This window comes from Pyrus communis, chromosome 1 (assembly GCF_963583255.1).
Source record: "Pyrus communis chromosome 1, drPyrComm1.1, whole genome shotgun sequence".
NCBI classification, from domain to species: domain Eukaryota; kingdom Viridiplantae; phylum Streptophyta; class Magnoliopsida; order Rosales; family Rosaceae; genus Pyrus; species Pyrus communis.
In genome coordinates this window covers 17,518,788-17,530,809 of record NC_084803.1, presented here as the reverse complement: position 1 = coordinate 17,530,809, position 12,022 = coordinate 17,518,788, and the positions used below count along the sequence as shown (strand labels likewise).

Genomic DNA, 12,022 nt, shown 5'->3' with positions numbered 1-12,022 from the left:
CAAACAAGATTATAACCCACCCATTCCACTCTACACCCCAGAAAGCCACTAAGCATGATTATACCCACCAAACACGATTATAGCCAAATTTATTGTGCATAGCACGATTTCGAAAGCAATCGTAGCCGTCAAGGACCAGACGAGGATCAACATTGCCAAAGTCACGAGCAATCTGGCTCTAGACCTCGTGTTTGTGGTCGTGAAAGCGACATCACACGAGGACTAGCCAGTGAGCGAGAAACACGTCCACCGTCTCCTAAGCAAGAATCACAAGGATGAGCAAGCAAGCAAGAGGGCATAAAAGATGGAAAATTGCATTTCGATTCCCTTACCCTCCCGGAACTCAAATACAACATTTATATAGGGAAGTCAATTCATTCAATTTCAACAGTTAGACTCCTTAATTTGTGTGGGCTCCACCTCTCTCTTGATTTCTCAATATTTGGTAAACAGGAGTATTCTGTAATCAAAATTATGTTTTTTTTTTTTTTTTTTAAATTTCGATTACCTTTATATAAACATGCCATACATTTATAATAGCTATTGACAGGATGAGGGTTTGAACAATAAAATTGAGAGGAAGACATTGTCCATCAAAACAATTCATGAGGTGGGATTATAAATTGGTAAATTACAATTTGCACCCTTAAGTTTTGGTGCAATTGCAACCTCATACAATATCTTTAAAACATTTCAATTTCATACAATTACTTATATTTTAATTCAACTTCATACGACCGTTAAATATTCTGTTAGATGTAATGTTAAATAATGACGTGGCAAATAGAAAACCAACATGTTTTGATGAAGTGGCATATAAAAACAATTAAATATTAAAAAATTAATTTTAAAACTAAACTAAATCAAAACAAAGTGGGTCTCACCCACTTTCTTTCTTCAGGGTTTAACGTTGAAAGGCAGCCTGCTTGTGCCCAACATCTTCATGTAGCTTTTCAATTCCGGTGATGCGCAACCTGCTCGTTCCCGGAAACCCAATTCCTTTAGGCCTTACTGGTGGATTCCCGAAAACCCACTTCCTCTGGGCCTCACTCGTGGAGATAGGCTCTCCAGGTAACGCGTCATGGCCTCCGGTACCTTCCTTCACCGCCACCAAATGCTTCACTCTCCAGCGAGTTCTCACCCTACCAGTAGCAGCAAGATGATGACCAAGAGTGGCAGGGGTGATACTGCCTTGGGCAGATCTGGGATTCAAAATTTTTGAATTTTGAATATTAGAAGCGAGGGCAACAATGGAAGGTACCCGATTAGAAGGGCTAAGATCTGAAACCAAAGTTGTAGAAGTTCTAGGAAATAATATTATGGGGGTCAATAAGAATAGCGCGCGCAACGCGCAAAATTTTTATTACAAGAAATATCATGCATGTAAAGGCAACACCCAAGGTATCTATGGACATTCACCGAGTCTTGGTAGGCTTGAAGTCGATTAGAGGGCACGTATGAAGCTAACTCTAATCTTCAAAAAGGCAGCACTCAAGGTATCCATGGACATTCAATGAAGTTCGGAGGGTCAGCACCCAAAGTATTTATGGACGTTCACCGAAGTTCGGGGGAAGGGGGGTTAGCTGACCCCCCTGCCCCTCAAGGATAAAGATCCCAGCTAAATCTCACCCAACCAAATCCTAAAGATCCGGAGATCCAGACCGTTGAAAGATCCAACAGCTACATCCAGGGTGCCCTTCTAAAAGTGATAATAATTGTAGCTGTTGGATCAAATTTCAACGGTCCGAATCTCTAGATCCCTAAGACTTGGTGGGAGAGATCCAGCTGGGATCTTTGTCCGCCCCTCAATGCATCCGCCATTGTTCTAGGGCAATTGGGAATTGAAAGGATTCAGTCCGACATGTTTGTGTGAAATTGAATGCTAAATTTTGCTACTTTTTTGGCTTATTATATCAATTTCATCACTAAACTTTCCAAATTCAAAGGCAAAACTAGTCACTTTTACAATAGCTACCATTACATTACAAAAATACAATCCCAAATCAAATGTCAGAAAACCCTAATTCAGAATTTTCAGGCAAAATTCAATGTCTTCTACCCAGTTGACAGAACCCCCGAAAGAACAAATTCAACAACCAGAACTTCAAAATTGGAGCACAAATCAAATTAAAAAAAAAACCCACCATCTGCAAGCTTCAAGCTTTAAAACCCAGCAACGAGAGGACCATGATTTCAGGCGAAAGTCAAGGAGGGCGATGTGGCCTTGGTAGTTGTCGATGTCGAGTAGAAGGTGGGAGCTAGAAGGATCCGTGGAGAGGATAACATGGTAGAGAGGGAGGGCTCAATAGAGAGGAAATCGTGGCAGAGAGGGAATGGAAAGGGACCTATTGTCGCTGCCGATGTTGCGTCTTCTCTAAAGAGGTAAGGTGGTTTGAAAAATTTGCCCTTGATTTTTTTTCATTTTTAAGTTTTAAATAAAATATTATTTGTTTAGCCATGTGTCAGAAGTTATCAACCACGTTAGCAAGAATATAGAACGCACTATTACCATGTCATCACTTAATGGTTAATTTAACAATTTTTTTAACGATTGTATGAAGTTGAAATGAAATAATAAGTAATGTATGAGATTGAAATGTTTTAAAGATAATGTATGATATTATAATTACACTCAAACTTGAGGTGGTAAAATGTAATTTATCTTTATAAATTTATTTGTTAATTCCAAGGGAATGGTTTGGGACTAATGGGCCCCCACGTGGTTTCTTGGACCAATGGTCAGGACTGAATATAAGATTAGGAGAGGCCCCTTTCTACATTATAGGAAGAAGAAGTCACGGACTTTGGGTCCCCGCATAAACGGCACGCACGGCTCTTTGTCCCCCCACACGTGTGCCAAGTTCTATTGCCTTCATGCCTCAACGACTTGACTCGGCCACTAGCCACAACAGCCAACTCACAAACACCAACCTTAATTAGCTGGATCCGCACGTGCTGATTGTTGATAAATTTAGATTTAAAAGTTAATTAAAGCCTCTTTGTTAATTGTTATTCTAATACATTTCGTGACATCCTCCAGTTGCACGTATTTCCAAATTAGTCAAGCGACGACAATTGGCCTTTGGTGCCCTTGCATTGAGGTACTGTTTGGTACTCAAACGGGACGAAACGGGATGGAATGGGACGAAACAAAGATTTCGTGTCATGTTTGGTACTGGCAAGATGGAATAGAACAAAATGAAATTAAATGACTAACTTACCCTTTTTATTTGTCTCTCTCTCTCTCTCTCTTATTTGCTTTCTCTTATTCCATATGTTTCTTGTTCTTCGCATGCCTAAATTGATCCCAGTAAAAATCAAACTCAGTAAATCAAACCCATACTTTCTCTTCATTTCATTTTCTTTCTCTTCAATTCAAACCCATATTTCTCTTCTTTTAATTTCTTTCTCTTCAAACCAAACACAGAAAAATTGCAAATTGTTTTTTTTTTTTTTTAATTTACAGAGGCTTCATCGGAGCGTTGGAGAAGAAGGCAAAGGGACTGAACCGGCAGCTATGGTCTTCTCTTTGCTATGCGACTGAACCGGGTTTGGGTTAGTCATAGTTGGGTTCCTGGGTTTGTGGTAGAGGAGGCTACATGAGAAATGGAGGGTAACAAAGCTTCTAAGGCCAAGGAGCGAAAAAAGCTCTTCTGAAACCTTGCTTGATTTCAAATGGAGTTGCAGTCACACCTGCTAAGAATTAGAAAATGGGTTGTTTGAATTTGGCTCCAATGGAGTATTTGGGGACGTTCAAATGGAGTGGTTTGATGGCTTTCAATAGAGCGCCGCCCTGAGAGCATCTCATCAAGCTGGGTTTGGGTTTGCTAGGATTGAGTTCGAATAGGGGGGAGGCTACGAGAGAGAGATGGAGGGTAGACAATGGAGTTAATGAAAAAGATGAGGGGTATTGTTGTCCAAAAAAATTATAACTTTGTGTCCCATGGGCTGGAACAAGTTGTTCCAGAGGGTAAGGTGGAACCAAAAAATGATTAAAATTTGTTCCACGGGACGACTTGTTCCAGCCAATTTGGCGCACCAAACGTGGGACGGAACACCTCGTCCCACTGCGTTCCATCCCGTCCCACGTACCAAACGATACCTGAATGCATGCATGCATTGGGACTAAGATTATCTCTAGAACTTTGCTTCCAGAGCTAACATACTCGTTAATTCTAACCATTAAATTTATGGAGCTTTAACGAAACATTTCCGGTACTATTCACTTTTAACAATTTTTACCCTTTTTTGATACTATTTACTACACTTTTATTTGTCATTTATATTAAAACTAAAGTTTTTTTGGAATTTTCGTTAGTTTTCCTTTAAATTTAATCATATGGCCATGAAACCAGAAGGAAAATGGTGCAGACGATGGGGGAGGGAGGAGGAGAGGATGGGGGTAGGATGACGACAATCATGGCAATGGGTGACTTGTGAGTGGTGAAGAAGTGAATCTGAAGGAGAAAATCTATTACATTACAGAGTTTGGTGAGGATAAGGATGAGGAAGAGCCTGCTTAACTCCTTGGCCATCGAAACAGATGCGAAAGAGTATTGTGCTTTAAAAAATAAAGAGAATTTCTTACCGTAATATCTATTTTTAATGATTAAGATTTGTTGATTCCCGAATCTTGATAGAATTGATCTGGAGTGAATCATCTTCCACATGCATGCCTTATTCAAACCTAAGGGCATGTTTATGTGTCGTAATCAGAATCAATTTAAAGAGTTGTATTCCAATTACGGAATACTCCTTCGTTTACTTAACTTTGGGGAATTAAATTGTATGTGGGCTCCACACCAATTTGGGAATCCCACTCCTTATTTTGGAGGACTCCCTACATGAGAAAGGTATTTCAATTCCTGCATACCTGAAGAATCCAGAATGGATTTCTTCTACCAATTATGCCCTCACTTGTTTATGATTATCCCGACATTGCCTTCATTTAACACTCATCCAGCGCTGCTCATTCTCCATCTCTGTCAACACCACACCTTCCGGCGAGCAGGGCCATATCACATACCTAACCTAATCTCCATTCATTTCACTGAATTGCTGGGCTCTTACCTAAATCTAATCGTTGCACTCTTAACTGACATAGTGGACCGGGATCGAGACAACGATGACATCGCTCTGCCCTAGAGCATGAATGGCCTAGCTATGGGGCGGTGGCTATGCATGCGTAAGGGGGTGGAAGATAGAGACAGGGCAAGGAAAGGCAGAAGTGGGTGAAGGGCAGTGCAACTAGACCTTCAGGATGAAAGGGAGGTGTGGGAAAGAGGGAGATGTAAGGGATGGATGAAAATAACCATCTGTTAATAAATAAATAAAACCTATTTATATATTTTTATATAGCTAAATTTTATTATATAAATTTAATTAATTAGTATAAAAATAATTTATTTATGTAAGGGCAATTTAGTAATCAACCTAGTTTTAATTCCGATTGAAGTGAATTAGTAAACAACTTATACAGATTCAACATCATTCCTACTCTGATTCCAGACAGTTTTAGTAAACAACTTCAACATGAATATGATTCTATTTCCACCTCATTTCAATTCCTTCTCAATCCAATTTCCTCAATTCAATTATTCTCAATTTGATTAGGGATTAGTAAACGCGCCCTAAGTGTGTGAATCCCTTATGTTTCCAATTTTTGAGCTATCATGGGAGTAAACCATACATAAAACGGGTTATCGCTATGTGGCTCTCAATTTAATAATACATTATCATATAAAGAAAACAATTATACTTGACAATGTATCATTAGATATGAAACGCAATGTCACATCCCGGTCCGGGTCCCCACCACATCCCCGGCTTGACTCTGCCATAACATGATATTGTCCGCTTTGGGCCTCAGTCACGCTCTCACGATTTTGTTTCTGGGAACTCACGTGAGCAGAACTTCCCAGTGGGTCACCCATCCTGGGAATGCTCTCGCGCGAACTTGCTTAACTTTGGAGTTCCAACGGAACCCGAAGCCAGTGAACTCCCAAAAGGCCTCGTGCTAGGTAGATATAAGAATATACATATAAGGCTTACATGATCCACTCCATTGGGAGATGTGGGATGTTACACGCAACATGACAGCAAAACTTAGTTACATCCAACTTGTCTAACAAGTCCTTTAAAGATGCTATTAAAACAATTGTCAACGTCATGTCACAATGTGGAGCCGACTGACCACTGCATCCCTGAAAAGGAATTCGGATTCTCGTCGGATTCTTTTTATGAAGATTCCCGAGATTCTTAAATCATATTTATTTATCGTATGTCGTGCGGTTAGAAATTATTTTAAATATTTTTATTTAAAATTAAATACAAACAATACATAATAAAAATTAATTGTACGGTGTAATGAATGAACATAACGAATTTTTGGAATCTTTACCGAAAAAATCTGAAGAGGATCATGTTGGCAGAAAAAGTACTGGCGGGTCTAACATGATTCAGAGGCTATTAAGATGGAGGGAGGATGGGCGGGGCCTACAACTTTTTAAAATTTTTGAGCTCATTGTTTGTCCGTATCTATACCGTTCAAACTAAACATCATGTCAGAGCAATCCCCCAAATACTGGAGAGACGAATTATTTTGGCTTTTTAATTAAAATAGTTCTTATGAATGATCTTTAAAATTTAAAATCAACCAAATTGGTCTTTGGATTGTTTACTATAAATTATTTTAGTTATTTTGTGAAGAATTTATGTTAAATTGAAGAAACTATCAATTCACGTGAAGGAGTTAATTTGACAAAAATACTCTCAAATTAACGATAAACTTTTACGAAATGACCAAATAATTAACTGGAGATTATCAAAGACTATTTATAGTATTAATTTTCATCGCAAGAATCTTAACACATTTTCCTTGTTAATCAAACATAATCTTGATTTGGGCAATAACCTGTCATTTCGTAAAGAACGAAAATGCACATCAAGTGCACCGCTTTGCCATAACATATGGGCTTCTTCAGTCTTATTGTATCGTAAAGAACGACAATGCACATCAAGTTCATCTCTTTGCCATAACATATGGGCATCTTCAATCTTATTGTATCATCTTTAGTATTAAATTTATTATATTATCAACTATCAATTAATAAATTTTTGAAATTTTATTATGCTCTAATTAATAAGATATTTCGAAACATACTACAAAATCTATGCATCGAGTTGTTATTATGGTCGAAACTGGAAGTAGAGTGTTATTTTGACATGATGAGATTGCAATATATTTACTCGAGTGAATATAATAGGTCCACATCTAAAACATTAGTTTGAGTGGTCTAGGGTTTGTCCGGCTTTCCTCCTTTAGATCTTAACATGCCTACCTTCAAGTTTGAAAGTCACGTCAAAAAATCGTTGTCAATTACCATGATTTTCCAATTTTCTTTTTGAAGTTGTTAGGCTCTTCTTTCAGGTAACGAAAATTTTACATCTTTTTAGGGCCAAGTTTTAAGATTACTCCCAAGCACTTGTAGTCCCTTACAATTACAAATCACGTGAATTAATTAAGGTCTGTTAGGTACTCTACTTAAATCTAATTTTTTAAATTCAAAAATAATTTTCAAGTTTTAAGCTTTAAAAACTTATTTGGTAGGACTATTTTAAAAAATCGAACTCACGACTAACTCAAAAATATAGTCTATTATCTAACAATATAAAAAGTAAGTTTTTAGAGTTTTCAAACTTAAAACTCTCTTCTTTCTTTTCTCTCCCTTCTCCCCTCTCACTCCAAATCTATCTCTCTCTCTCTCTTTTCTTCTTTTTCTTTCCTTTTTTTTTAATAACATTTTTCGTCTTTCGTTCAATCTGCTATCTTCATTCTCTCGGTTTTTTCTCTCACTCATCTTCCTCTCGATCTCGTCCTATCCTCTCCCTTCTTTCTATTTCCTTCAATCATCTCTTATTTTCTTTTCACCCCTCTCCTCTTTCTCCCTCTCATGCGACCCACTCTTTTTAGATCTATTTGTTTAGTTTAAGTCGTAAGATTTAAAATTTTTAAATTGCAAACTAATCAAGTTTTTGAGTCTTAAAGAAAATTATTTTAAAGAAGTGTTCTTAAGAAATATTTTGAGAAATGATAAAAAATTTCAAATAGAATATCAAACATGCCATTAAATTTTTAAATATTGTCATTCGTAAATGTTCTAACTTAAGATATTTGAGTTTACAATCTAATCGTAACAGACATATTTTGTAATGCTTTTCTAATCGTTTTGGATCACAACTCCGTTCTAAACACAACCTCCTCACCCTTTTCACTCGTGTACATTGCACAAACTAAAATACAAAAGAAACAGTTAATTTCGTTTACATCTTTCCAAGTAAACTTATTTCAACTGAGTTGAAAAAAATTTATTCCACCATCACTTTGCTTATTTTTCAAGCGAACGTATTCCATTAAAAAATTCCCACCTTATTAACATTAAACCCTAATTACCATCTTATTATAAAAATTTGTGCCCTTCGAAATCCAATTTGCATGATATGTGTGAATAGGGAAGAGGATCGAGAGTCGAGACCCCTTGAATAAAGAAAGCACTTTACTCGTGGGACAGCCAGAAAAATAGTGCTCCCTCTCCTCTTCCCTCCCCTTCCCACTGCAACACACCATACCATACCCCTCTCTCTCTGTCTCTCTCCCACGAGAAAACAGATTCTAGAGAGAGAAAGCTCAGAAGGGAAGGAGGTGGCCGACTCGGAAAAGCTAAATGACAGGCGGTGGTTCATCGGGGAGGTTACCAACATGGAAAGAGAGAGAGAACAATAAGAGGAGAGAGAGGAGGAGAAGAGCCATTGCTGCTAAGATATATTCTGGTCTCAGAGCTCAGGGAAGCTACAAGCTTCCCAAGCACTGTGATAACAACGAGGTCTTGAAAGCTCTCTGTGCTGAAGCTGGCTGGGTTGTGGAAGAGGATGGCACCACCTACCGCAAGGTTTGTGGGATTTCATTTTACTGTTGTGCAGATTTGACTGAATCCGCTTTTTCTATAACTGGGTTTCTGCTTTTGCTTTTGGCTTTTGGGTTTCATAGATCTCTGCATGCAAATCATATTGGACTTGATTTTGGCTGATTTAGTGAATCCTTGCTTTCTTGTTGAAATCCCAGTTGGGTTTTGATCTTTGAGGATCATTGGATAAGGAGGTGTGGATTGAAGCTTGGTGATTCCAGCTCAAGGAGCTTGTTTCTTGTTAATCTTAATTAGTGGGAAGCTTTTAGTTCTTTGAATGAATTTGTTTTGTTTTTTTTTTTTTTTTTCACAAATTAATCTATACCACAAAATAACCAAACCCTCTTGTTTTTTGTATATCTGTTTCTCTGTTCTGGTTCTGATATGAGTCAGGATCTGTATTATCATGAATTGGGTCTCTCACTAGATTTAAGAAGAAGATTATGAAATTTTCTTGATTTGTTGAAAGTTATGGATGAAATGGTTGAGATTTAGGCATGCAATTTTGTCTTCAATCTTTTGTGAGATCTCCGATGTTGTTTGTACTCGAAAGTATTTGTTTTTCTTTGCTTTAAGAATTCAGCAGGTCATCGATTTGCTCTGCTCCATGTGTCAATATGTTGGATTTCAATTGATAGTAGGGGAAAACCCAGGAATTTTAAAGCTATATTTGCTGATTTAGCTTTCTGTTAATTGGTTTATTCATTCACCTTTTTTGTTGAGTTTGTGTGCGGAATGCTTGTTTTGGATGCAGGGATGCAAGCCATCTCCAATGGAAATTGCAGGCGCCCCAACAAATATGAGTGCATGTTCCTCTATTCAACAAAGCCCACAATCCTCAGCTTTCCCAAGTCCTGTGCCATCTTACCATGCCAGTCCATCCTCCTCCTCTTTCCCAAGTCCTACTCGTTTTGATGGAAACCCCTCTTACCTTCTTCCGTTCCTCCGTAACATAGCTTCCATTCCCACAAATCTTCCTCCTCTTAGAATATCCAATAGTGCTCCTGTAACTCCACCTCTTTCTTCTCCAACCTCAAGAGGTTCAAAGCGAAAACCTGATTGGGACTCCCTTACTAATGGCTGCATAAACTCCCTGCGCCACCCTCTTTTCGCAGCCTCTGCCCCTTCAAGTCCTACACGTCGACACCATCTTACACCTGCCACAATACCAGAATGTGATGAGTCTGATGCTTCCACTGTGGACTCTGGGCGTTGGGTCAGTTTTCAGACAGGGGCACCCTCAGTTGCTCCGCCTTCGCCCACATTTAATCTTATGAAACCAGTGGCTGAGCAGAATGTTCTGCAGAATGCTGTTGAAGCCCATGTGGGGATGGGATGGGCAAGCACTGCAGAGAGGGGACGAGGCTCGGATTTTGAGTTTGAGAGTGGCACACTGAAAGCTTGGGAGGGTGAGAGAATACATGAGGTAGGAGCAGATGATCTGGATCTCACACTTGGCAATGGGAAGAACCATTAAGCATCACTCGAAGCTTTAGCCTGAGAATGCAAAGAATCAGGAGGGAAGATCTTAGCATCTTGTGTGGATTTCACTGTGCATTTCTCAATGGTAATTGGTTTTATTTGGCAGCTGAGTAGAGCATCGCTCAGTGTCTACTTTGATTCTGCTATAATTGGGGAACTTCAAAAACATATTTGGTGCATCATGTATTTCTTTAAATGTACAGCTTCCTCTCTCGTGGATCCATTACAGGAATCAGTTCCTATTGAATTTGTTGGTTAAAGAGAGAATTTCCAGGCGCTCTTCACAGAAGGCCTGCAATTCTGAGTCTGAAATATTCCATGTGGGGGAAAAAGAAACAAGAACTCGAAATCGGGGGTGTTAGTTTCCTCGATACGTTTGAAGTATCTTCTTCAATTCTTCATTGATAGACCCCTAATCAAGTTGTCATCAATGGGATTATTTCACCAGCTTCAAACACAGAGAATGCATCGCGTCTTCTCACGAGCATATGCATTTGTTTGTAGACTCTATTGGAAACCCCATGCTCAAATTTCTTGAAGGTAGGCAGTATTATTATATCTATGTATCCTTTTAGAAACTTCTCTATTTCTTTCATGAACACAATCATAAATTGGGAAGGACAGTAGGGATGGTGGGATGACCAGGATGCATGAGAGATGCAGTAAGTTTGAATGTGATTTCGCTCAGTACGGCCACGTCCTTCGTGTCGATTAGGGTTTCGATTTCTTATGCATTCATATGCAAAGCAGTAAAATCATGGAGGGAGTGAAGAGTTTCTTTCTTCTCTGTAGTGTTTTGTTGCCTTGTTCTTGTGAGTTGTGTGGGTCAAAAAGCATCTCTGTCAGAAGGGAAGCCTCCGAGAGGGACCCATAGGCATGTGATTGTATGCATACTGTGGAAGCCCATGCGACCTAAGGCACGCTTGATGTCTCAGTGTACCAACCAATTCAATAACTTTGCTGCTTCCCCAATTATTGATTGCCCCCAAGTTCAAACTAGTCGCCCAACATCAACAACCAATCTTATTAATCTTCTTCCTTTTTCAAATAAAACTCAATTACAAGCAAAATTTGACGGTTGAATGTGCGTCAAAGAATTTAAGTGAGAGCAAGTCATTTGTATGGTCGTATGGATAGCGACCGGGTGATGGGTGAGAGCCCTACTAAGCCTACCACCCCCTTCTCCGGTCTCCTTATCGATGCATTTGGGGCTACAGTCAGGGAATTAGAATCATGCATAACAGTATAAATGATATTGGGTCTCTTCATGTTGTTGCCAATGTGTTGAGCTCAGCGACTTACATGCGTCATCCAATGTGTGTTATTCATGTTTTAGGTTGAAATGACGGCATGTGGGATGAGGTGTCAAAACCCTAACCTACGAACTTGAAGAGTGAAAACCAAACCTAAACTGTTTACTCTTCCAGTATGATCAACCCAAAAGAAAGCTTAAGAATAGCAATAGTATCACTAGTGATCTGAGAAACACAATCAGTAGGGCCCTGGATTCGTGAGGTCGAAAGCCCATATTCAGACTTGAGCTAATTAGAATGAGAACTGAGCTAATTAAGGGATGA

General features: G+C 38.9%; 1 protein-coding gene across 1 annotated transcript; it reads left to right on the top strand.

Moving 5' to 3' along the window:
* The first annotated feature begins 8,522 nt into the window (after positions 1–8,522).
* LOC137733757 (BES1/BZR1 homolog protein 2-like) lies at positions 8,523–11,230 on the top strand. The gene is made up of 2 exons (XM_068472940.1): positions 8,523–8,948; positions 9,718–11,230. Exons 1-2 carry the CDS (start codon positions 8,724–8,726, stop codon positions 10,438–10,440), a joined length of 948 nt encoding a protein of 315 aa, XP_068329041.1. The 5' UTR covers positions 8,523–8,723; the 3' UTR covers positions 10,441–11,230.
* The last annotated feature ends 792 nt before the right edge of the window (positions 11,231–12,022 follow it).

Excerpts from the sequence above, each read along its gene's own strand:
- LOC137733757 (XM_068472940.1), top strand. The coding sequence starts at position 8,724 with ATGACAGGCGGTGGTTCATCGGGGAGGTTACCAACATGGAAAGAGAGA. Across the intron at positions 8,949-9,717 it reads ATGGCACCACCTACCGCAAG|GGATGCAAGCCATCTCCAAT; the intron begins GTTTGTGGGATT and ends TTTTGGATGCAG.